Below are 25,025 nucleotides of genomic sequence, written 5' to 3'. Positions count from 1 at the left end.
CACATGTCTTTGCTTTGGTGGTGTTATTAATGCACGCTGCCTCTTTCTCTCAAAGAATGCCAAGTTTTCAAGCAAAAAAGAAGCCCCCTTTGTCGTTGAAACCTCAGAAATTGGTTCAGATGTATTTGCTGGAGTAGAAGCCAAGGGGTTAAGTAAGAGGTATGAAAGGTATTGATTTACAACTGGGAACTGTCGCTGACAGATTGTTGCTGATGTCAGTGTATTGGTTGGTTTCCTCACAGGTTTAAAGTAGTTCTGAACAACTGCTGGGCAACGCCTTCATCCGAGTATTTCTACCAAATCCAGTGGCCACTGATCACAAAAGGGTAGGTAATTATATGAGTGAGGCCAAACGATGTGTTACATGGATGAGTTACGTGAATATCAAGTTGGGTGTTTTTAGGTCATGTTTGTACTGGTTGGCAAAGCATGACATTAGTGTCTACAGTCATACAAAGTGTGCACAAGAGGGATTGGTCTTGCGGTTTGCGTAGAAGCCTAGCAGTAATGGTACTGAGGCACATAGTCCAGGACAGATTAATAGGTAATAGCTTGTTACCGAGAGGACTCTATTGGGCCTCCAATGTTTGTAAAATCATCCAAGGATTCCAAAAGTAAGAGGGTTGCATGAAGAAGCTGTATCACATTCTGCTTTCACTGACACCCAAGCAACCCATGTATTCCCCTACATGTCATAATGGTGCAGCTGAAAGCAAAATGACTATCAAGATGGGCTCAAGAAGAGCATTATGAATGCCTGTCTCACTCCAGTCTCAGGCAAAGGGAGTATCCTGATGCTGCTTTTCGGAGGAGGCTAAAGAAAGCAGAGCATCAGAAATCTAGGGCCATTAGACCTTGCAGCTGTGTCTGTTCTCATGACACTTTTCAATGTGCAATTTAGGTGCGCAACGGACAACTCTATCTTAGTGCACGAAAATGGGAAAAACAGCCGGGCCACCTTCCAGTTCAATGCTTTCCGGTTCCAAAACATCCCCAAACTGTCCAAAGTCTGGCTGCACTGTGAGACACATGTCTGTGACAGTGAAAAGTTTTCCTGCCCTGTGGTAAGTCCTTCCGCTAAGGATAAGAGATGGGCCCAAGCTAGAAAATTCAGACCCAGGGTCAACAGCCCCCAGTCAAGTGTTTGGAATCTGGGGGTCTGGTCTGTTTCTTTGCTCTCAAGAGAAGTTTCTTCATTGTGTAGTTATGTTCTGTCCACTAGAGGGAGCCAAAGCAATGCACTTGTAAGAGGAGTCAGCACATACTGTCCCTATATTGAGTAGGCTGATGTCTGCATTTCAAGTTTGATTAAATGGTTTGGGGCAAATTCAGTTTTGTTTTGTTTTGTTTTTTAAATGGAAAAAGTTCAGTGAAAGATTTGTATAGAATTTTTTTCAGTATTTTTCACCAGCAATAGAGCTGAGTGAAAAAAATTATCACAGTTTTGAAAGAAACAGTAAAAGAAAATAAAAATCACAAGTGTTTTTCAAAAAATGTTCACTGTTTTTTCCACCCCGCTCTATGAAACTTTTGTCCCCCTGACCCATGACATGCAACTAAGGCCAGGAAACAGTCTCCTACCAGTCCTCCTAGGTGTCCCAGTTATCATCACATGGAGCCAGGAGTGAACAAAATCATTTATGAAAATAAAGCAAACAAAGCCCCCTGAATCCCTGGGCCTGGAATGGAACCTGACAGAGAGCCAAGCTGGTGGTTGCAGTACTTCCAAGTATTCCCATTATCACGGGTCAGCTGCCACAAATCTTCTGCAGCCAGCCTGAGGGTATAGGATGGGGATTGTCTCATTGGCATGCACAAAGAGCTCCAGGAGTCTAACAGCTAGTGGAGCCCATTCTGACCAGGAAGGCCCACAGCCTGTCTGCTGCAGATAAGCTTGAACCAAGGTGGTGGCTCTGGGGTTACAAGCAATGTATTTTTCTGGAAACCAAAGTTACCATGTGCAGCTTGTGTAAAAATAAACAAGTTATGTGATCTGGAAGGGCCAAGGAACAGGCAAAATCACTCAGGCTGTAAGTTCCAAGACCAATAGTGACAGAAGGCATTATGCTACGTATCTGGCAGTCTATGAGGAATGAATTTGGTGGTTTCAGGCCACTCCCCAGTGGACAGGAATCTCAGCTGGCAATAACCATAGCAGTATCCTCAGTGACCACCTTGTAGAGCGGCCAAGTTTTGAACACATGGGGATCAACCCTGCTTTCCCCTCTAGAGGGGGTTTCTCCAAGCTATTGTAGAGAGGGCAGGTTGGCCAAGTCTGTGGTTCAATACAAGACATGGGTTTTGATGGCAGCTGTCATTTCAGCACCTTAAAGTAGCAGCAAATTAATTTGAAGGTCATTTTTTAAGGACTGCTGCCTATAGCCCATTTGAATCCACTCTGGGATTCTCAGAAAATATGTAACAGGGATAGTCTTTGAAGCGTGAGAGCTGGTCCTGCTCTACCCCTCCCAGGAGGGGTGCAAGGAGCTAGTAATTGGAGTCTATCAGGTTTCATTTTAAAATGCAAAATACAGGGACTGACCGAGATTTCATTTTCTAACAAAGGAAAACTTCAGGGTTTCTTTTTTTAAATAAATGACTCTGTCTGTTCTTTTGAGCCATGTGAAAAACGAAAACGACGCACCGAACAAACCGGAGGCGTTCTAGCAGCGGAATTTGCAGTACACAGTAAGTGTGAATGTTTTCTATTTGGAAAAGAATTTCTCTCTCTTACGAAGTGTCACATATGGGAACAGTCAGTCATTCTCCGAGCAGGGATGACAGTAAGAGGGAGAGGTACTGCTTCCATATACATTTATCCCTAGTCAGAGAATGGAGAAGATTAGCAGCAATTAAATAACGATCTTTAGACTTTGGTGGTTACTTGGAAGGGTTGAATTTTGCTACAACTGCTGTAGAAGGACCAGTTCCAAAGTCCCTCCATAGATAAAGCGACCGTTTAGTTCAACTACTATAATCCTGGAATACCCATGCAGCCTGGGTTAAGAGGCTCCAGGCAGGGATGTTGCACTGTGTGGGGGGGGAGGGTTGGGGGGGGAGAATCTCCCCTAAGTCTTCTGTATGCCAGTGAATCTGTGCTTCAGGTGTTTCTATGGATAAGGCTCTTTGGCTGGTGGATCTGCACAACTGTGGATCCACTTGCCGCTCCATCCAGTGATATCCCAACACACACACACACACACACACACACACACACACACACACACACAGAGAAATATAGCTCAAACCCATCATGTCCACCTATGCCTACTTCTCCCTAGAGGAGGGCCCAGAAGTTAGCACTCTTAGGACTATAGGATCCAGCCCTCACGTGCAAGTCTTTTCGTGTGAATTCTTTGAACACTATGGGCCTAATTCTCATTTACACTAGGGACCCTTTACACTAGGGTGACAAATCAACACCAACTATACAGCCCCTTTATGCTACCTGAGCAGTATAAAGAAGCCTTTAGTGTAAATGAGAATTCTCCTCTCACTTACCCTGGTGTAACTTCACTGACTTCAGTGCTCTTGTTCCTATATGCACACTTACATCAATGTAAGCAAAAGGAGAATTAGGCACTGGAGATGGAAGGAGGATTAGTCCTGTTCAGCTTGAAGTTCACAGAGATGTTAAAGCCATGAGAGAAAATGCTTATCAAAATGTGACATATATAGCTGTATGTTATCTGTTCTGTTCCCCCAATCATACTGCTAGATTTTGCCTTCCTTTAAACAATGCCATCCAATTGTTCTCTTTTCTAATATTATACAGATGGAGGTTTATCCGGTTACTACAACTTCTCAGGTAAAGAGCAAAATAAGACACCAAAAATGCCCATCCCAGAAAGCAACTGTCCATATCGATCCCATATGCTTTTTTAAAAACTTGTAAATCTACTCAGAACAAATGGAGTTCCTACAGAAGAAAGAATTTTCAATATCGATTTTTATTTTGCAACATTTATGTGGTTTGTTTCCTTTTTTGGTACTTGGGGTACCTTGGACAGTGAAACTAGACCTGTCAATTGCACTTTCTTCTAGTGTCAGTTTCACTCTTATTTTCATGCTTAGAAAAAATGCCATGAAAACATTTCTATTCCTGTTCGGATTTGTAAAACACATTTCAAAAGCCTAACACACGGACTGAGTCACTTTAGGGAGCTCAGATGCCAACGTGATGGGCACAGGATCAGAACCTAAACAGAATTTAATTTAAGACGTTTGAAGATTTCAGCTGAGAACTTACCTTGCTCTCTGTGATTTCCTTGCAGCTATTCTCAGTCATCTAATCTTCCTGCTTGGAATCTGTGCTGTTTTACTGTGAGACACAACCCAGCTGCAGTTCTCAAATCATTCCCCTGCTCCCCCGCCAGCCCAAACACACTTTGTAACGGTACTTTACTACTTAAAACAGTGTTTATTTTACTAACGGGGGGTGGAGGGGGAACTGTATTGTTTTACAGGAAAAATAAATAAAACATGGCTTGATTTTTGTTTCTATAATAATGGGAAATAATGACACTGATCTTTCTTTTCCCAGCCTCTGCAGTTATTTTACAAAAGCGAACAGCAAGGGCTTACCTGTGCTGTTCACTTCTCCCCTTTGAACGGGTGTGGTGTGAAACAGGGCTTGTTTCTAGTATGTAAGAAACACAGGGACATGCTAACTCAGCACTTCCCAAAGCTGAGCCCCCTTCAGAAACAAACGAACAAACAAAAAGCCCACCAGTTGTAGCCCCCTTCACTGGGTCTTGCTAAAGACTTCCCCAGCTCAGTTAAGGACTCGATCCTGCAAGGTGCTGAGCAGTCAGCCATGATCCAGTGAAGCACTTTAAGCACAAGAGCTGTCCCATTGAAGTCATGAAGTTATTCATGTGCATAAGTCTCAGGATCAGGCCCAAATGCTCAGTACCATACAGGACTGAGCTCTCACACATCTCGTGCACCTCACCTCCTCTCCCTGCCCCTGTGTGTCCAGCAGAGGTCTGAGCACCACACAATGGGAAATGTTGCATTAACTTTTACCTAGACCTATGTTAGCCATAAAAACTGACTCGGTGGAGAAGCAGATCAATATAATCTAGCATGGCTCCATACGAACAGACACCACTGTTGTCAGCAAGGGTCACATGCGTGATCAGCAGCACAAAAGGCACAAATCCTCACCCCTTGAATGAGAGAAGTATTTAAAGTGCAAGCTTCTTGGGGCAGGGATTCTCTCTCACTATGGACAGACAGTCGGAAGGCGTGACGGCAGCACGTGTAGGCATACCCAAGTTAGATGTGATCAAGCTAGCTCACTAGAAATATCAGTGGAGGGGCAGCATGGGGCCAGCCACTCCTACATATGGAGGGTTCCAGGCAGACTTATAACTGGGGGGCTATACTGCTATGTTGCTTTTTTTGAGCGAGCTAGCGCAAGCAAATCTAACTCCGGTTTGTCCTGCTGTAAAAGTGCCTCATGACTACAGTGTTCAAACAGCATCTCGTACAATGGGGCCCTGATCTCCGTTGGGGCCCCAAGATACTATCACAATACAAATTATAATAGTGTAAACAATTCTGAGCTGTCAGTAGGTGGATGGTAATTATCACCTCTGGGGATTCCCACTAGTGGGAGACATGACCATTTCCCAGGAGCAAGATGTGTTGAGCTGTAGAATGGTGTCTTACGGGAAGTGATGGAAGGTCCATTGGTTGACACATTTGAAACCAGATTGGACAAAACACTTGAAAATGTCCAGAAAGGAACATTCTTCTAGTGAGCAAGGAGCTGAATGGAGGACCTAACAGGTCTTTCCATCAAACTTTTATGTATTTATGATAAAAGAGACTAAAATGAATACACTAGGTATAATCAGTTTTTATTTGCCCCCATTAATCCCAGTGCCGGCACTACACATATGTATACATACAGTACAGTACAGAACATAGAACATGACTAAAACAAGAACATAGACAATACCAGACTGGATCAGATCTGAGATCCACCTAGTCCAGTATCCTGTCTCCAACAGTGGCTAGCACCAGATGCTTCACACAAAAGTGCAAAAAGCCTTGTGGCAGAGAGATGGGGTAATCTGCCTCACATGCCAGTTTTATCCTAATCCCGAATCAAGTTTGGTTTAAAGCCCGAGGCATCTGGTTCTATCTCCTTTCCAATGCACTTTGCATTAACTATCCTACCTCTGTCTGTTCTTTGTTAGCTAAGTAACCATGCTGCCCCTCTTTGAACCCTGCTAAATTCCTGTAATAGCTGCATTCTTTTCAAGCTACCATTTTAATGTGCTTGCCTTTTTTCCATTTCATTTATTGGGATCATTGCTACTGATGCTATAATATCCTGTTATGGTTCCTCCATTCTTCCTTCCCACTCCCTCCCAGCTGCACCCGTTTGATACATCTTGTCTGACTCTTTGGGGCAGGGGCAGTCATGAACTATGTAATCATACACAGCACCACCACAGTGAGGCCCCATGCCCTGGTTGAGGCCTCTAGGTGCTACCAGAATTATAGAATTAATAACAATAGTTGTTAATAATTCATTTGACGTTGCACATATAGTACTTAACCACTGTAAAAAAACTAACATACCATTTCTGTGTTAACCTATTACATAAACTATGGCAGCACATGAAAGTCAACACCGCTAAAGCTAATGCCGGGGGGAAACCCTAAAGTAATTCCAGTAAAATACCTTTCAAACTTATTGTCCTCCTTTTTCCTTGCTAGAGTATTCAGAGATGATGCTGTATGTCTACAATTCTCAAATTCTGTATAGGTTCTCTCTCACTCTGGGCACTATTTGCGTAAATAGGTGTAAGGCATCTAATATAGGTAGTTTAATTTATAAGTAGCTTAAAGCAAGGATTCCTATTAGCTAAAATAAGTGACAAGCAGAATCCACTATGACGACCGCTGAGATAATAGTATCAGATCCGACTGTATTTAGCCTTTTGAGCCTAGAGTGCATAGTCTCCAGCCAAATTGTTCTAGCTAGGTTGGGTTTACATTAGGTGGATGGCTTTCCTCACTTAGGCCTGTTCCTATCAGTAAAACTGCTCACGAGAAGACATGTCAATGAGATTTTACTGCTTTGAGATATTTCCTAGACCCCAGCAGATCCTGCTGAACGTTTCAGAGATTCACAGAGCATCTTGACTCCACAAAAGTTTCACGTGGCTTTTTTCATTCTTTATTTGCTCACCTCCCCTAACATTAGCAACTCCTCCCAGCTGCTTTCTTGCCTAAAGCTTTCCGCCTGTCCATGCCAGAAGGGATTAACATGCTCATGTCATGAAATGTGAAGGTTAGACAGTATTGGCTCTGGGTCTACCCTGCACCTTCACCAAAGGCAGGTTCTTATGTCCATGTTGGTTATCTATTCCTGTATCAGATTGTCTGGTTCCACAACTCTTGCGTAGGAAGCCTGAACTGAGCTCCCTTGATAGGTTCATTAACGCTGCTACTGATGATACAGCAGCTGTTATTTTGCACCAAGGTGAGTCTCGCACCCATGTGTTCCCAGGAGCTGAGTGTGTCACAGAATTCCCATAGTCCCTGCCAGTTGTGGAACCAAGCGTCTAAGTGCCAAACCTCCCAGCTGATATTACACCGCTCCTGATTTAGCCCATGCAACTAGCTGCATGTGGTCATAACACAAGCTACGAAGTTTGGATCCTGATCCAAATGTGGATCGGTTGTTCCCCAAAGTTCAGAAGTGATTTGGATTTGGGCTTGTGACTGGGTATACAACTCCTTAGGGGGTTTCAGCCAAATCAGTCCCCATCCCAAAGGGGGCAACTCAACCAGTCTGGAGCAGCACGTACAGGCTGCAGTGGTGACCCAGCTGCTATTCCCAGGGAATCCAGGAGCATTCTGACCTACAAGGGAAAGACCTGAAACATTATTTAATGGGGCCTGTAATGCAGAGAAGGGAAACTGCACTTAACCTTCATTTTGCTCATCTCCATATTGTTCATGGTTGTTAATTTCCAACTTATTGCTATTTACATTGCTAGTATCTGAGGGTTCATTCTGGAATGTGGCTGGTTGCAAGAGATTTTAGCCCATTTTGTTCACAACAATCTATTTAGCTTCTACAAGAGATCACCTTCCAAGACAAGAGAAGACGGGGGTCTGCTGTGGTTGGTGGGGAAGAAAGATATTTGTCTAGTTCTGAAGATCTCTGCATTCATCAGTGCAGTGTTTGAACGATATTAGTCTTCCATTCATTCCATGTTGCAGTTAAATGGCCTCAGTTTGTATTGTGTTCAATAGTCCCAGCAACGAGTTCCTCCTACTGCAACAAGAAGGTGATGGTGATCCAAAGTGTCAAGAACCTCAGGGAGAAGTGGCACAATATGATTCAATTTTCAATGCAGAGGAGATGAGGACTTCCTTTATATGGGTGACTGTAACAGGGTCAGGCCTGATCCAGCATGGGACCCTGCTGCTGACTCAGTTTCCCCTTCTTGGGTTTCTCAAAAACTGTGCCCAGCGAGTCTAATACTACCCCTTCTTGGGGTCTGGGTTTATTAAGACATCATCACAATTATAAAAAAGCAACAAGTATAGTAGCAGCTAAAACAAGTCTTTCTCCTGTCTCCCCACTCCAGTTTCTTAAGCCTCTCGCTGGGCTTCTTTCCAAAAACCCAGCTTCTCCTGCCTAGTGTTTCCTCAAGCCTCTTCCTTTTACAGCTGTTACATCTCTTAAGGTTTCTGCTCCTGCTACTAACTGCAGGTTGCTCCAGCCAGGCCTTTTCCCTTCAGTGATGAGGGAAGCCCTTTTCCTTGGTATCTCCCCCTAGATCCCTGCAGGCCTCTCTCCCCAGATTCCTTTATATCAGAGGTTTGGACCTCAGCTCTCTCTCTCTCAGCTCCCCGCATCCCTTTGAGCAGGGCACCTCTGCCAGGTCCCCTCTGGGTTTGTCTGGAGAGCCCTCTCCCAGGTCTGTCCTTGCTCCTGGCCTCCCTTTCTCTGAGGGAGCAGGCTCTCTCTTATCAGAAGCCCTGCCAACGGGCTACCATCACATGATGCCTGGTCACCAGACCCAACCATTGGCTGAAGCCCAAACTCATCACCAGGGTCCTGACGACAAGGCACAGGTGGGGCTGGGTCCAAATCCCTTAAAGGGCCAGCCCATCTTGTGACAGTGACTTTCTTTCAGAAGGATCCCAAAATGTTTTACAAATGGATTCAAAACCTGTAGCCCCAATTCTGCAGTCCGGGTGTGGGAGTTTTGCTCATTGAAGTTAAGAAAGGTTTGGCCACATGAGCACTTCAGGACTGGGCTCTTAACACATTATAAGAATTATTTCACCTCAGTGCGTTCTTGGTTTGAATGTGGCATATCAGTGCATAGCCACCTAGCCTAGGAATTTAAGCTGGTCCTAATTCTTCATTCCCTGAGCTGTACTCAGCTATCATGGAGATTAACAGCTGCAATGGCTCCCCCATTTCAGGGCTGCCTGTACGTGGTATAATGGGCCTACACCAGAAGAGGATTGGGTGTAGCAGAGCTCTTCCCTGCCCCATCTCACCCACATTCTCTCATTCCCCTTACTCTGGGTAGGAGGGGGACGCTGGCGTACACCAGTAGAGAATTCTCCTGAACAGGGCGGATTCTCCACTGGCACTCTCTAGTTTTACGGTCACTTGCAGCCATCGGCGCAACACAAAAGGGCCTTTGCAGACCAGAAAATCTGGCCCTTTGGGTTTTACATCTCAACCAAAAGGCAAAAATATCTTGAGAAGAAAAATGCCAGTCTCCAAATTCTTGATGTGCCACAGCACAGCGGTGCAAATGTTTCCTGAGCTTTTTGCTTCCTAATTATATAAAGCTTTCAAAATGCATAACATGCTTTCTGTTTCCAGGATGTTTTTGGTGGGCTATGCATATTAATGCATCATCAGCTTACAAATGGTAAAAATGTTTCTCTCCCCTCTTAAAGACTACGCTGCATAGGATTGCAACACACTCTCAGTCTTGTCTTCTAATCAACTAGTAAAGGAACATAAATAGGAAGATACAAAACTTCATCTGCTTTGAAAGGGCATCTCCTGTGGGTAGAGATAGGATTTGCCAAGGTTTTAATGCAACAAGCCAAATAGTCCTCATATTGGGAAAGACTGTAGGCCAAATGAATTGCTCATATAGAATCACAGAATCATAGAATATCAGGGTTGGAAGGGACCTCAGGAGGTCATCTAGTCCAACCCCCTGCTCAAAAGCAGGACCAATCCCCAATTAAATCATCCCAGCCAGGGCTTTGTCAAGCCTGACCTTAAAAACTTCTAAGGAAGGAGATTCCACCACTTCCCTAGACAACGCATTCCAGTGTTTCACCACCCTCCTAGTGAAAAAGTTTTTCCTAATATCCAACCTAAACCTCCCCCACTGCAACTTGAGACCATTACTCCTCGTCCTGTCCTGTACTATAGATCTTACTTATGTCATCTGTTTATGACAGAATTGAATTTTACCCAGTGAATATGCTATAACGTGGTGCAAAGACTAGTTTAATTCCCTCTATTTCTTATGTACCAAAGGTCATATCCTACCATTGCTTTTAAAGGAGAACATCCCATTGGCATGAATGGAGAGTTCTTCATGTGCACCTGTGACAACTGCCATTTTGGTCATGACCAGGGATTGAGCCAGGGAGCTCCAAAACCTTTACATCTTGAGTTTAAGTACTGTCTTATAATTGGGAGCTTTAAGAGACTCAGATGCTATGTGGATTGGCCATGTGGCGGTGGGCTGCGTAACACACACTAAACAGTTGGTTACACTTCTATGCCAGCATAGATCCCAAGTGGATTGAGTTTCAATTGAGTCTAGGAGTTAATGGGCAAGGAATAACCTGCTGTTTTCAGATTTAACAACCAAAACAGTGTGGGTTGAAAATGTTATTGTAAGTGATAATCCCATCTCATAGCCCAGGAACTGTTATTCACAATCCTCATGAACCACGATGCCATTACCCCGCCAGGCCTCTGTTGAACTCAGACCGTCATGCCGGAACTAGAATATTTGGATAACACACAATGGTTCAGATCCTGAGGTGATGCAGAACAGCATAATTCCACTGCAGTCAATGGTGCAACACTGATTTAAACCACCCGAGGAGTCAGGTTAATCACTCCAAAATCTCGTATATTTCAATAAGGATACTTCTGCACTGCATGTCTCCCAAAGCAGACAGACAAACACTTGCTTTGCTCAAGGTAGCATGCTAAAACTAGCAGTGTGGACAGCGTAGTACGGGCTAGCCACCCGAGTACGGACCTAGGGGTTCAGGTGGGCTTGTACTCTGGTGTCTAGCCCGGGATGTGCTGGTATTCTTAGCTTGCTAGCTCAAGCAGAACTAGTGCATGCCCGTCTATCTGGACTGGGAGGCACGCTCCCAACTGCAGCACAAACATACCTCCTAAGAGGCAAAGCCACAACTAGTAGCTTCAGTAGACCCACATGTTAGATCACTCCTCCAGTCCTTGAACTGTATACTGCAATTATCAGCATATGGATTTAACACCCTTCCCTACAGAAATCTAATCACTGTCTTACCTGCAATGTTTCCTTTAAACAGCCTCACAAATTGTCACTGAACTCTGGGAGAGACAAGTCAAAGCCAGCTTTTCCTTTTAACCAAAACGTTCTTTGCTCTCCTTTGCCCTGACAACAGAAAGAAGTGAAAGTGGAGTTGTACAAAGGAATCGGGGATGGGGGGGGGGGGGAGGGGGAAGAAACGCATTGCTTGTAAGTAGAGCTGGCCCAAACTAGAAATGTCTGGATTGTGGGATAATTTGGTATTTCAGAATTTGGTTTTGTTCCAAATTTTTCAGTTTCCCCCAAACTGGAAATCTTGGGGAAAAAATTGTTTTAGAAACATCGACACGTGGCATTTTCAAAAAGAAATAGGCTCCCTGGAACCATGGCCACCCCTAGGTGTTCTGTCACCCAGGACGGAAAATATTTTTGGTGTCCCCCATACTTAAAAGGTGCAATAAAAAAAAAAAAAATCAAACCAACTCCCTCCCTGCCTCCAGGGATTTGGCACCCCCAAGTACAATGATCCAGTGCCCCTCAATATCGGTGCTCAGGGCAGATGTCCTGACTTCCCACCTCTAAAACCAGCCCTGCCTGAAACCATGACTGCTACTGACTGAAATTCCTACTGCGCTCATGAAATTGACACGAATGTCAATTTCAGTCAGCAGCTGCCTGGACTGCTCTGGGGCAGGAGACCCCAGGCCTTCCAGATTCCCTGACCAGCTGGGTCGTAAGGTAGCCCACTTGGAAGTCCAGGGTCCCTGGCCCCAAGGCAGTCTGCATAGCAGAGCTGACCCAGAGCCATGGACGCTGGAACTCAAACCATTTTTCTCAAATATTTCAGGTTTGAGAAATGGGTATTTTCCAATGAAACTGTTCCATCAGAAAACTTCTGGCAAGCTCTAACTGTAAGGTCTTTGGAGCAGGAACCATCTCTTGATTATACTTTGGTACAGTGGCTAGCATGATGAGGCCACGGTCTCTTATTGGGGCCTCAAGGCACTCCAGCAACATAAGCAATAAAGAATAGTAATATCAACATAGAGCATGACAAGGTAAAAACCATGCACAGGATCCAAGGATGTGAGATGCTGAAAGGGCTGTGAAAGCACAAAGACTTCACAGCATTGAGTCCTGTTTTTCTGGAATGCTTAATTCTAGTTTGCAAAGCACTGTCCTATGTTAGGCAGACAGTTATCATATACAAAATGATGGAAGTGTCTGATTTCAGTCACACCATAGTACTGAACACTTAGGGTGACCAGGTGTTCTGATTTTATAGGGACAGTCCTGATTTTTGGGTCTTTTTCTTATATAGGCTCCTATGAGCCCCCATCCCCGTCCCAATTTTTCACATTTGCTGTCTGGTTACCCTATGAACACCTCTACATGTTTGTTGTTTTGTTTTTGCACTGATGCATTAACATCAGTTCATACCCAGGAAAGCATATGTTCTGCATACATTGTACGTGTTCGAAAATTCCTCCATATGCTGTCTAGTATATTAGACCTACCTACTTGGCATGATAGGCTCCCTTCTGCACTCTTAATGTTCGTACCTTTACTGTTATGGTCCCTCTTTCTTGCAGGTCATACCCACCGATGGATTGCAAGGCATTAGCAGTGGTTGCGGAGACATGGATTCGGAGAGCTACAGCAAAATAAATCTATTTACTTATTTTATAAATGTATATGACTGGCTGGCTGGGGAGGATTAACTAGTTAAAGGGGCAGGATCAATCTGTTTAGAACTTAACGTTTATCTTCCTAAAGGTTGTGTTTCATTTTTGGCCCAAATCTTTCCTCCTGTTCAGAAGGGTTTGTAATTAAGATTTAGGCTTTAGTCTGACTCCATTTAAAATGAAGTCACTTGACAGAAACAGTCCCCAGGGCAAAAGCATGGTATTTATTATATAAACCTCAAACTTTCTCTTTTAATATTTGGTATCCATGGCTATCTAGGTCTTCACAGTTGTCACTACGCTGCACAATATGGTCATTCAGAGCTTCATGGCATCAGCAGAGAAATAAATGAGCAAGCAAAGACCTCTCCATGTAGCAGTATAGGGTCTATGATGCACAGTCATGTGTGTCTGAGGGCAGTAACAAACACACAAAACACCATGTTCATTTTGAGTTCTTCAAAGATTGGACATCCCAGTTGGTTGTGAAACATGAAACATTGTCACTGTGGATAGCAATGGACAGAGCAATGAACTGGGACTCCGGAGACCTGGGTTCTATTCCTGGCTCTGGCACAGGCCAGTTGAGTGAGCTTGGGCAAGTCACTTCACCTCTCTGTCCCTCACAGTAAAATAAGGATAATGATCCTGACCTCCTTTGTAAAGCGCTCTGAGATCTGTTGATGAAAAGCGCTTTGTCAGAACTAGTTATCTGACAACAATGATCTCAGATGTAAGAAACCCTCAGGGTTCATCAAACTGGATTATCAGAGCATTGCATGGCAAACGTTTGACACAAAAAATGTCAATTAACAATGGGTTAAGTGTAACACTGCCTCTGTTTGTGGTTAAAAAAAATTCCATGCAGGATGACTGCAAACTCCTCAAAAATGGTACCTACGCAAACTGGTAGTTTCCATCCTTGATGCCATATTAACAGTGTCTCCAAACAGGCAGTACCGTGGCATTGTGATTCCCACCACTCCTGCAACAACAGGTCCTAAAGTACAAAAAGAAAGCACAAACCATAAAGCTATCAAGACAGAAGGTGTTATGCAAAGCAACTTTGCCCCACACTGGGGCTCCTAACTAGGCACTGGAGAAGGAGTTTAAATGAAGGAGTGTCATTGTCTCCTATCTGGAGCCCAAGCATGGGCATGTGCAACTCCTAAATTCTAATCCCAGTTTTGATACCAACTTCCATTCTTGACTTGCGCAACTCATGACTTATTGTCTATGTTTCTGCGAACATGGCAATAATCCCTAGCTCATCTGACTGTTACTGTAAAAACTAATATGCGTACAATTTCTAGCTCTGCCAGGGGCCTGCTGGGTGACCTTGGACTAATCACTTAATCTCGCTATGCATCTGCAAAATGGGGATAATAATACTGACCTCTTTTCTAAGGCTCTTTATGATCAATGGAGGGAAAAGAGCTAGGGATTATTAAAACAGCATAGAAATGCTTAGTTGTGTTATTAGAACTGAGACATGTATGAAGATCAAAACATTCAGACAATTATTTCCCGAAAGTTTGCAGTTGTCACTGAAACACCCTGAGAAAGGAACATAGATATTGTCATACTAGAGGAGATCAGTGGTCCATCTACAACAACATCCTGACTCCAACCGTACCAGATGCTTCAGAGAAAGTTTCAAAACGTTCTATAGCAGCAGGCAGTTGTGTAATAATCTGCCCATAAGGGAGATTTCTTCCTGACCTCTGTCAATTTGAGAACCTAGGCCTCCCACATCTCTGGTGACTGCCCTACACACACTGGGCTAAAAAGTTATAGGGGACGTGGCCTCCTCTTCCATTTTTGCAGATGAAATTTTTTCACACATTTGCGTCAAATTTTTGAATAAGTTTCATGTTGTCTGAAACTGCATTTTTCAGCAAATAAACTATTCATCCGAAAAATTTTGCCCAGCTGTAGAAATTAGATCCCATTCACTCCAATGGCAGGTAACGTTATAGTTTTAGGCCAGTATTTGTGAGATGACCTTGGATACATGCATTATCTTTTCAGGAAGAGTCCGACCACTGAAATGCACGTCTAAATGATCTTGCTGGTATATGCTGCACTGAGCTTCTGTCAGCATAGACGCCAAGCTGTGCCAGTATTACTTGGATAGGAAATGGAAAGCACCAGTTGAGAATGGAGGTGTCATTCCTTAGATGGGTACTAAAGCAGAAGCCCAACATGACTACAGTATAATCGTTGTACAGTGCTATGTAAACATTTTACATTTACACAGTGATTTACAAACGCAGGAAAGAGCACTGTACGCACTTCTGAATGTCTGATATTAATGTTCTACACCTTTATAGAACCTTTCAACCAAGGATCTCCAAGCGCTTAAAAATAGAAACTAATTAATCTCCCCCACACCCCGTGAGGATACTGAATGTTAATATTGCCAGCTTGCTGATGGGGAAACTGAGGGTACAGAGCAGTTCTGTAAGCAGCCACGGTCAGACAGCAAATCACGGCCGAGGTATAAAGAGAATCCAGAATTTCTAACTCCTTATCTCATGCGGTAACTGCTCAATATGTGCTACAGTGAATTAAGGATGAACCCCATACCCATACCCAAGATTAAAACTAACATTTGGCCACCAGTTCTCTAGTCTTTACTCAGGCAAAAATCCAAATTAATGCTACTTACCTGTGTTAATGCCAAGCCGCAGCTTCAGCTTCTCATTGGGCATGTGCCCTATCTTGAAATGGATCATTGCACTAAGGAAGTGCAAAGACATTGTAGCAATTTCCTCAACGTGCTTCATTCCATTGGGGATGGGAAGGCCACTGGCAACCATGTAGGCATCTCCAATTGTTTCAACCTGTAGCAAGGAAAACAAAGCACTTAGGCAGCACGTTACGTGTCTGGGGCACAGGGCAAATAATAGCCAATATGAGAGACAGTGCAAACTAGTGAACTAAGCTTAAAACCGGGAGTTAAGATCTTCTACATTCTAGTCATGTTTCTGCCACTGACTGCACTCAACCATCAACAACTGGAACAGCAGCAAGTCAGTGATATTACTGGTTTTGGATGCAAGTGACTACAGAGAGGGGGCCTGACTCTGTGAGTGCTCTCTCTCCAGGAAACTTCCCTTGATTTTGATGGAAGTTCTGCAAACACACTGCTTGCAGCACTGGGCCCAGCAACTGTGCTGCCTGAGAAGCAGCATGTCTCACCTTGTATACGTCGTACATTTTAATGATGTTATCGAACAGGCTGTACAGGTCATTCAGGAGATTAACCACGTGCAGGGGGTTGCTGAGAGAACACAAACTGGTGAACCCAACAATATCTGAGAAGAAGATGGTCACGGAATCAAAACTCTCAGGCTCCACGGATTTCCCAGCAATGAGCTGCTCTCTGACGAAGCTGGGACAGGAGAAGAAAGCAATCATTTCCTTCATGTTTGTTTGCTTGCTCGCTCTCTCCCTCCACCTCAGAATAAATCCATTTGGCCTTAACGTCCTGCGTGTTTGGGAAATACACCAAATGGCCTATTTAAAGCACTCTGAAGGCTGCCTTAAAGATCCCCAAACCAGATTCAATCTGGATTTACACCAGCTTCCACTTTGGCAAAAGGTCCCCAAAATAAAGCATCTACTGGAGGGGAAGAGGGTGCAACAGAGAAAAGTGGCCACTTGCCAGAGAGGTGTGGGAGCGTGAAGGTCAGTGGAGCAAAAAGAAGTTCACGGCATTAAATGCATTTTAAAATGATGCTGGCTAGCATGGATTCAGGCTATACCTACAAAATATTTGTCAAGGATTAAGGAAGCTGGCGTGCTGAGACCACAACTTCTGTTGAACAGTTCAGTCTGATTGTTTCCTTCTGCTCCTCATGTTTGGTGTACCCAGCAGTAGTCCTTTGTCTTAGACTGTCAGCAATTTGGGGGAACAGTCTTTTTTTTTTATGTTTGTACAGCACCTAGCACAATGGGCTCCTGGTCCCTGACTGGAGCTTCTAGGCTCTATCACAATATAACGAATAATACTAATTAATTGCTTAATTACCATTCATTAGTTAGAACCCAAGGCTACAATGCACAAGTTTTTCAGTAGAATGAGACCTTTTGTCCAAAGCTGTTGAGCATGTGATTGCCACATTCAGCTTCAGGAGACACTGTACTACCAGTGGTTCAGTGACTCCAGTACTTTGCAAAGCATTCCGAGACGCACTGAGTAGGAAAGGCTCTGTCTTGCACCAAATTCTATTGTCGACAAACTTATGAAAATACAAAAGCTGCTTGATTACCTGGGCAACATTGCTGACAAAAGTGTATCCGTCTTTTTCTTCTCTGCCACCAGCTGGGCTGTCCTTTCTTCCACCACATCCTCCAAGTGATTGGCATACTTTTCCAGTTTGTTTACCATGTTATCCAAGATGCTGATGTGGCTAATTGAATTGTTCAAACAAATATTGCTTTTAATTTACATAATAGCACTAAGTAATACAAAATATTGATGCTCTAGACTCTAGATGCTAGAGGGGATCTTTGATGGAAATGGATTCCACTTCCATTTCCATCAAAGATCCCCTCTAGCATCTAGAGTCCATGGGGGAGAAATGACTTCTGATACTTGGCTACTCCCCACTATGGGCCTTTCATCAGATCTCATCATTTAACTTGGATAAGAGCAATCCATGGAGACTATACAACCTGCAGATAGTATTAGTCCTGGCCCAATGCCCCCGCATCGTCTTTGGGAGCACTGTGCTGCCAGAAGGGACAACCTCAAACCAAAGTCCCTTACAAGACTCAAAGTGGTAGCCTGGCATCCCGGCCACATTCTGCTGTGGACAATTACATGCTGACTACTTAAAAATATGATCAATTTAAATATATTTTTGTCCGATTGGTTTTTTACATACTTATTACTGGTAACACTTAAGACACTGTAAGTGAAAAAGATTAGAGCATAAAATGCCTGTTTTTTTCAGTCTACTTTGGCAGTACTCTGCCTATCATTAGTTTCATGATTCCTCCTGTATAGCCCACAGTTTCCACCCTGTGGGTCTTTCACTCAAGAGAGGAAAGAAAAACATTTCACCATTAGGAAAAATGTCATTGCAAAAATGCAAACATTGACAGGGAGGAGCTACAGTACTTGGAAATAACTTTAAACTCTCTTCTAAAAACTGACTAGATTTCAAGTTAACTACATCCATTTAACCCCCCACCCCACCCCTCAACTGTGGTTTCAGGTGGACATTATTCATACCATCACAGAAATGTAGGACTGGAAGGGCTTTGAGAGATCATCTAGACCAGCCCTTTGTGATGAGAAATGACCAAGTAATCTAAACCGTCCCTGACAGGTGTTTGTCCAACCTCCTGTGACAGGATTCCAAAGCCTCTCTTGGAAGCCTATGCCAGATCTTTATTATCCTTATAGTCAGAAAGGTGAGATATTGGGAAAATCTAACTCTTTATCTTCCTGTTCTAAACTATCCTGCAGTGGTGCTGTGGGCTGTTAAACAGCTGCTACATCCTATCTCTGATGCAGCTGCATTTCAGCAGTGTGTGAGTAATCCATACATAATGGATGCCATCTATAAAACACTTTGGGAGCCTGCTGGATGAAAAGCACAATGTATATCTGGTATCATTCTCAGACAGGTAAGAGGGACTCACCCTTCGGGGCTTGCATCTCTTAACTCTCTCTTCACAGAGGAGAACATTGGCCTTCTCCCTGGATCTTCATCCCAACAAGTTCTAAGCATTGCAATGATCCTTTCATTGCATTTCTCTGTTGACAGGGATGGCCGCAGTGGGACAGGCACAGTTGGGTCCCTGAGATGGTTTATTATCTCTGTATTTAGCAAATGTGATCAATCAGGATTTGAGTCTATTCATTATTTTAATATCCCTAACTTTGGAGCAAATTGTCCTAGTCCTTAATGCAGAAGTCAGAGGAGGAGGAAAAACAGCATGCATGGAGCTTCCTTTTCTCTTATGCACCTAACATAATGGTCAGAGCAAATCAGTCTTTCACCTGGACGAGCTTAGGGTCTGCTTCTTCTATGCAACCCATGCAGCTGGCCAGTTTCAAAGAAGGAAGCCTTTCGTACCATCCCCCAGGTGCAGTGTTCACATGCCCTGGAGCGCTGGGGGAAATTGTTCCTCCAAAGCTACAGGCTAAATCTGTCTCTATAGATGAATGCTTTCTCCACTCAGAGACAGGGATTTCAGAGTAACTAGGTACATGCCGTATTACTGCAGGCTGCTGAGTAGCTCCAGCATGTGAATGGTGTGGTGTTTTCATTGGTACTATGTTCAGCTGAGCAATTACTATACTTCACTTTGCTGTGATACATTTAATTTGCACATAAAGTCAGATAAAAAGGAGCATAGAGCCCTATTATCTGAACAGAATAGACAGCGTGGAATTTATTCAGATCAATAGAAGGTCAAACAAGAGAGAGAGGTTTTCCTATGAGCAATGCACCTCAAGGAGATACTATCTGTGGACTATAGGAGTTTGTGGGAGAAGACAGCTGCTGCTGGATTTGAAGCAACACTAAACATAAAGCCACAGTTGTTGTTGTTTTTCTTATAAAGTGGGAAGCAATGAGAAATAGTGACAGGAAATCAGTACAGGGTTAGGAAACCAGCATGGAGCACTTGCTCGGATTAAGTTCTAAATTCTTATGATTTATTAGGTAAAATTGCAAAATCATTTAAAATATATAGACAGTTAAGCCTGTGTGACTTTCCAAAGACGAAAGGTGTCTATCCTTAGCAAGCAGATAGTTAAGTGACAATTATCTGCCTATACTCATTCATAATGTTCAGTGTACAAAAAGTCTTTTGCTTCCAAAGGGTGCATCTACTCTGCAAATTAAAGGTGTGTTCCTAACTCAGAGCAGCTAACCCGCTCTGGCTAATCTGGGTTAAACTAACACGGAAGAGATGGCAGTGCAGGTTAAAGCCTGTACAGGAGTCTGGGGTTGAACTACCTGCTAACCTGAATTAGCTGTGTCTTCACTGCTATTTTAACCGCAGTTAGCTAACATGGGTCACAGCAAATCTGAATTTTAAAACACATTTTATTTGCAGTGAAGACATGCTACATTTAGGGTAACTCCAGGATACAAAAAGGTGCTCACAGAGGGAAGATCATCTGGAAATGTGAGGAACAAATTCTACCTTCTGCTTCCTTGTTCAGGTCTTGGAACGGACCATCCTCATTGTTATAAATCAGCTCCCTCATTATTATAGCAAAACTGTAGACATCCCCCTTTTGAGTCCCATGGAATGGAAATTCCCCCATCCTGAGCAGTTCTGGGGCTGTCCAATAGAGATCTACAAGGCAAAATAGGAAACAGCAAAGAAGTCTGTGCTCCAGCTGGGTCAAACTCATCATTGGCAAAGAAGAGGCTAGACAGCCTTTTAAAATCCTAATCACGCTATGGGATGGTTTGTGCTTTTATAGTGCCATCCAACTGAGGATTTCTCTGCTGCTTACAGGCACTCATTCATCCACACAACACCACTGCTTGGTAGCCAGCAGCAAGGGCACTCCTTCCTCCCCACCCCAGAAGTGGCAGTAAGATCCCCTTTGGGAGAATAGAGATAAAAAGCAGAGTGGCCTCCCAGCAGCTGGAGGGGTAGGCCCACATGTGGAGTCGTCTGTCAGGGTCACAGTGTGCATAAATGAAGCAGACCTAGCTCCCTTGTGCTAGAACAGGGTCTCCCAGTTCAGCCAAGGAGGGGAGAGCAGCACCTGCAGCCATAAAGAGCCAGGCTGTCTGGAAGCAGGGGGGGCAGGAGCAGCAGGAAGTTCCCTGGGAAAGGCTGCCAGAGCCCCCCAGGAGGCAAGGCAGTGGGAACACGCTGGGAAGTGGGGGGCTCCAGGGAGAAAGCGTGGGGAGGTGGAGCTCTGTTAAAAGAGCACAGAAGGATCTTGCCACAGGCCCTGGAGCCCCGCAGTCTGAGTAAGGCAAAGGTGGAAATCCCCTGGGAGCTGTAGCCCAGAGTGGGCTGAAGAACTGTTTTGGGATTTGTTAGCCTACATCTGTGAAATAAAACTGTGCCTCGAAAGATATTAGAGGGTGGTATTGGCATGACTCCTCACAGCTGTGGCCCTTGGAATAAGCACCCTATTTGGATGCATGGGGCTGTTAACACATCTCAGAGCGATTGTTTCAGCCACCTGGAGACTCTGGCAGACTTCACTACATCAGTTGCATTTGAGTCACATTTTCAAGCTTTTCTTTGCAACTATAAAGGCTAGAATTGGGTTTTTTTTTCTTTTTTTATAAATAAAGGCAGCGATGTTCCTGTAATCAAATGATTCCAGAAGCTGGGGCTCTAGGCACAGGTCTAGAAGAACATAAGAACGGCCATACCGTGTCAGACCAAAGATCTGTATCCTGCCCAGTATCCTGTCTTCTGTCAGTGGCCAATGCCAGGTGCCCAGAGGGAATGAATAGAACAGGGCCTCATCAAGTGATCCATCCCCTGTCACCCATTCCCAGCTTCTGGCAAACAGAGGCTAGGGATACCATGCCCATCCATCCTGTCTAATAGCCATTGATGGACCTATCCTCCATGAATTTGTCTGGTTCTTTTGCGAACCCTGTTATAGTCTTGGGCTTCACAACATCCTCTGGCAAGGAGTTCCATAGGTTGACCATGCGTTGTGTGAAGAAATACTTCCTTTTGTTTGTTTTAAACCTGCTGCCTATTAATTATCCCTAGTTTTCATGTTATGAGGTGTAAAACAACACTTCCTTATTTACTTTCTCCACACCAGTTATGATTTTATAGACCTCAATCATATCCCACCTTAGTTGTCTTTTTTTCCAAGCTGAAGAGTCCCAATCTAATTAATCTCTCCTCATACAGAAGCCGTTCCATACCCCTAATAATTTTTGTTGCCCTTTTCTGAACCTTTTCCAATTCCAATATATCTTTTTTTTTTTTTTTTTAGATGGGGTGACCACATCTGCACGCAGTATTCAAGATGTGGGCATACCATGGTTTTATATAGAGGCAATATGATATTTTCTGTCTTATCTATCCCTTTCTTAATGGTTCCCAACATTCTGTTAGCTTTTTTGACTGCCACTGCATATTGAGTGGATGTTTTCAGAGAACTATGCACAATGACTCCAAAATCTCTTTCTTGAATGGTAACAGATAATTTAGACCCCATCTTTTTATATGTATAGTTGGGATTATGTTTTCCAGTGTCCATTACTTTGCGTTTATCAACATTGACAAATGTATGTAGCATTTATGCCTTAATTCATCCCCAGCTACAGACCAAGAATTATTCACCAAAATTATTCAACAAACATTTTCAAACAACAAATAAATTGGAGAAAATCATAAGCTGCTCAGAGACAATTATTGAGCAAAATAGAGACAAAAACTGATTATATGCATTATTTGCTGCTATTTCCTCATCCATATGCAGCATTACTGGAATAAAAAAAACCCTCTGTAATTTCCAAAAGCTGTGTTCCAATCACCAATATTCAAAGAGGTGTTGTAGATAAAATCCGTGTGAAGACCATTATGAAGAAAAGCATCCGCTAGAGGAATCCACGAATCGTTGTTTTGTTGCATCTCTCGTGCTTGTAATTCTTGTATAATCCTCTTACCTGCATAGTTGGTATTTTTCTCAGTAATTACTCTGTATTTCGTTCCATACTTAAACTCCCATAGCCCAAATCCACACAGTTTCACTTGCATGCGACTATCCACCAAACAGTTAGTAGGTTTCAGATTTCCATGGGAGTTCAATGGGCTTCTGTGAAGAAACAACATCCCCTACAAAAACAGGAAGAGGGTGACTATAGAATGGTGGCTACAGAAGCACCAGGCAGAATAAAATACCACCAATGGAATGGCGGGATCTAGTTTTGGCTGTCAATGCAACAAACAGCAAGTGTAACCAGCTCTTGGCTCAGCTGGTTCTGATCAGAAACACCATCCCTAAATCTCATTGTATCTATGCAAGTCTTTTTTCCATTACATTGTCCAAGCTATCTGTAGCAATGGTCTGCTTTGGTCAAACCCATCCAGAAACCTACTAGTTATGCCCATACTTCGTCTGGAGAGACACTTTCTCCTATCACTGCTGCTATTGTCCTCATTCCCTCCATTCACCTAGGGCATCTGGTCTTACGTTAGGCCCCGATCCTGGATATTATTTCCATATGGACAAATCCATTTGCCCACATGGAATCTCTGACCCGTCTACCTAGAGAGCTTGGGTACTTAATATGGTCCCTGTGACAGACTGACAATATCATGCAATACCCTGGACAAACCTGATGGAATGAAGATAAACTTTCCTGAATTAAGTTAAACCTTATGGAGTTTTGTTTGATACTTTTGGGGCCCATTGTATTAAAAATGCAACGGTGTTACTGTGGAATTGTTTGTAACTCCTCTAGGGGATGATAATGTAGTTCCTCTGGTTATTGAAACCATCTGGTGGGGTCCACCTATATTAGTTCAAACTGGATCCTCCAGGGGCCAACAGACAAAGAAAAGATTTTTGGTTAAGTAGCCTGTTTTCAGACAGGCTCAGGACACCATTTCTGATCCAGCAAATAGACAGGACCCCTGCTCTAAGAAGAGCCCCAATTCTTAGGGAAGGATTGGAGGAACTTGGCTTGCTAAGGGCTCAGCCCCAAAAGAATGCATGCTTGTTCTGAGCTGAAGCTGTGATGAGCTTGGTACCACAAGGAAACCCCTTGGGCACAGAGGTGCTGGAACGAGGGGCGCTGTCGCACCCCCTGGCTGGAAGTGGTTTCCATCATATACCATAATTTGGTTCAATGGCTCTCAGCACCCCCACTATCAAAATTGTTCCAGCCCCCCTGCTTGGACGGAGTAGTGAAGGACTGTCCTTACCAGAGCCCATGTTAGGGCTGGGGTGATCTCTGGTAAGCTGGTTAGCATGTGTGTAGGGTCTCGTATTGATTTTAATATGTTTTCTCTGTAATACTTTTTGCCTTGAGGCTCAAACAGGCTTACTTAGAAAGAGCTGTGTAGTAACATATAACTGTAGGCATTCATACTGCTAACCGTCTCTGAAGACAAAGCAAGCAGGCCTGCTTGGGCAGTCTGTCTCTGCTGGGAATAATACTGTATAGTCATGGGACTGTGCAGGCTGGAAATACCCCAGTCAGGCAAGAGTGAGACTCCTCTCTCCGACCAAGAGAGGTCATGGGCATGGGAGCTGGAAACCTGACAGTGGGTGCCCTTGCTGGACCACTGAAGAGAAATACAGGTGCGGTTGCTCTGAAATGTGACACTCCCCATCACAACAGTATGTGAGCACCTCACATTCTTTATCGTATTTATCCTAACACCCTTGTGAGGTAAGGAAGTACTATTATCCCTATATGGATGGGGCACTGAGAAACAGAGACTTAATGCCTAAATACCTGTAAAAATCTGGGCCTGTGGCACTCAGCATTGCAATGCCCAGCTGGTTTAGGAACCTGTCTTGTTTTCAAAGGGGGTTAGGTGCTTAGAGCCTAAATACCATTGTAGGACTCTTAAGTGCCTAAATCACTTTTGAAAACAAGACAGATTCCTAATCAGTTAGATATTGTGACATTGAGCACCACAACACCTTTAAAAATCTAGGTCTAGGTGTCTTGCCCAAGATCATATAGGAGAGTCTGTGACAGAGATAGGAAATGAACCTGTCTCTCCTACCTCCCAGACTTATGCCCTAATCATTGGACCAAAACTTTAGATTACAAATTCTTCAGGGAAGGCACTTATTCCTACT

At 43.7% G+C, this 25,025-nt stretch overlaps 2 protein-coding genes across 2 annotated transcripts in view; one reads left to right on the top strand and one right to left on the bottom strand.

Annotated features, from left to right (window-relative positions):
- TECTB (tectorin beta) overlaps positions 1–4,455 on the top strand; it is a 28,175-nt gene extending 23,720 nt beyond the window's left edge. Inside the window, exons 6-11 of the mRNA XM_075131178.1 lie at positions 56–159; positions 243–326; positions 902–1,064; positions 2,619–2,688; positions 3,776–3,808; positions 4,275–4,455. Coding sequence (XP_074987279.1) covers positions 56–159; positions 243–326; positions 902–1,064; positions 2,619–2,688; positions 3,776–3,808; positions 4,275–4,327 — 507 coding nt within the window. The 3' untranslated portion in view covers positions 4,328–4,455. The remainder of the gene's footprint in view (positions 1–55; positions 160–242; positions 327–901; positions 1,065–2,618; positions 2,689–3,775; positions 3,809–4,274) is intronic.
- A 7,142-nt stretch (positions 4,456–11,597) lies between these two features.
- The window catches only part of LOC125640400 (guanylate cyclase 2G-like), a 47,150-nt gene continuing 33,722 nt past the window's right edge, over positions 11,598–25,025 (bottom strand). Inside the window, exons 13-21 of the mRNA XM_048858894.2 lie at positions 22,876–23,044; positions 20,414–20,569; positions 18,899–19,076; positions 17,518–17,658; positions 16,445–16,637; positions 15,912–16,086; positions 14,142–14,240; positions 13,118–13,209; positions 11,598–11,681 (exon numbers count right to left, since the gene is read on the bottom strand). Of these exons, the coding sequence (XP_048714851.2) occupies positions 11,598–11,681; positions 13,118–13,209; positions 14,142–14,240; positions 15,912–16,086; positions 16,445–16,637; positions 17,518–17,658; positions 18,899–19,076; positions 20,414–20,569; positions 22,876–23,044 (1,287 nt within the window). The remainder of the gene's footprint in view (positions 11,682–13,117; positions 13,210–14,141; positions 14,241–15,911; positions 16,087–16,444; positions 16,638–17,517; positions 17,659–18,898; positions 19,077–20,413; positions 20,570–22,875; positions 23,045–25,025) is intronic.

The sequence above is a fragment of the Caretta caretta genome, chromosome 7, assembly GCF_965140235.1.
Source record: "Caretta caretta isolate rCarCar2 chromosome 7, rCarCar1.hap1, whole genome shotgun sequence".
Classification (NCBI taxonomy): Eukaryota; Metazoa; Chordata; order Testudines; family Cheloniidae; genus Caretta; species Caretta caretta.
Note: the sequence above shows the minus strand (reverse complement) of the source record. Positions and strands in the feature narration are given on the sequence as shown.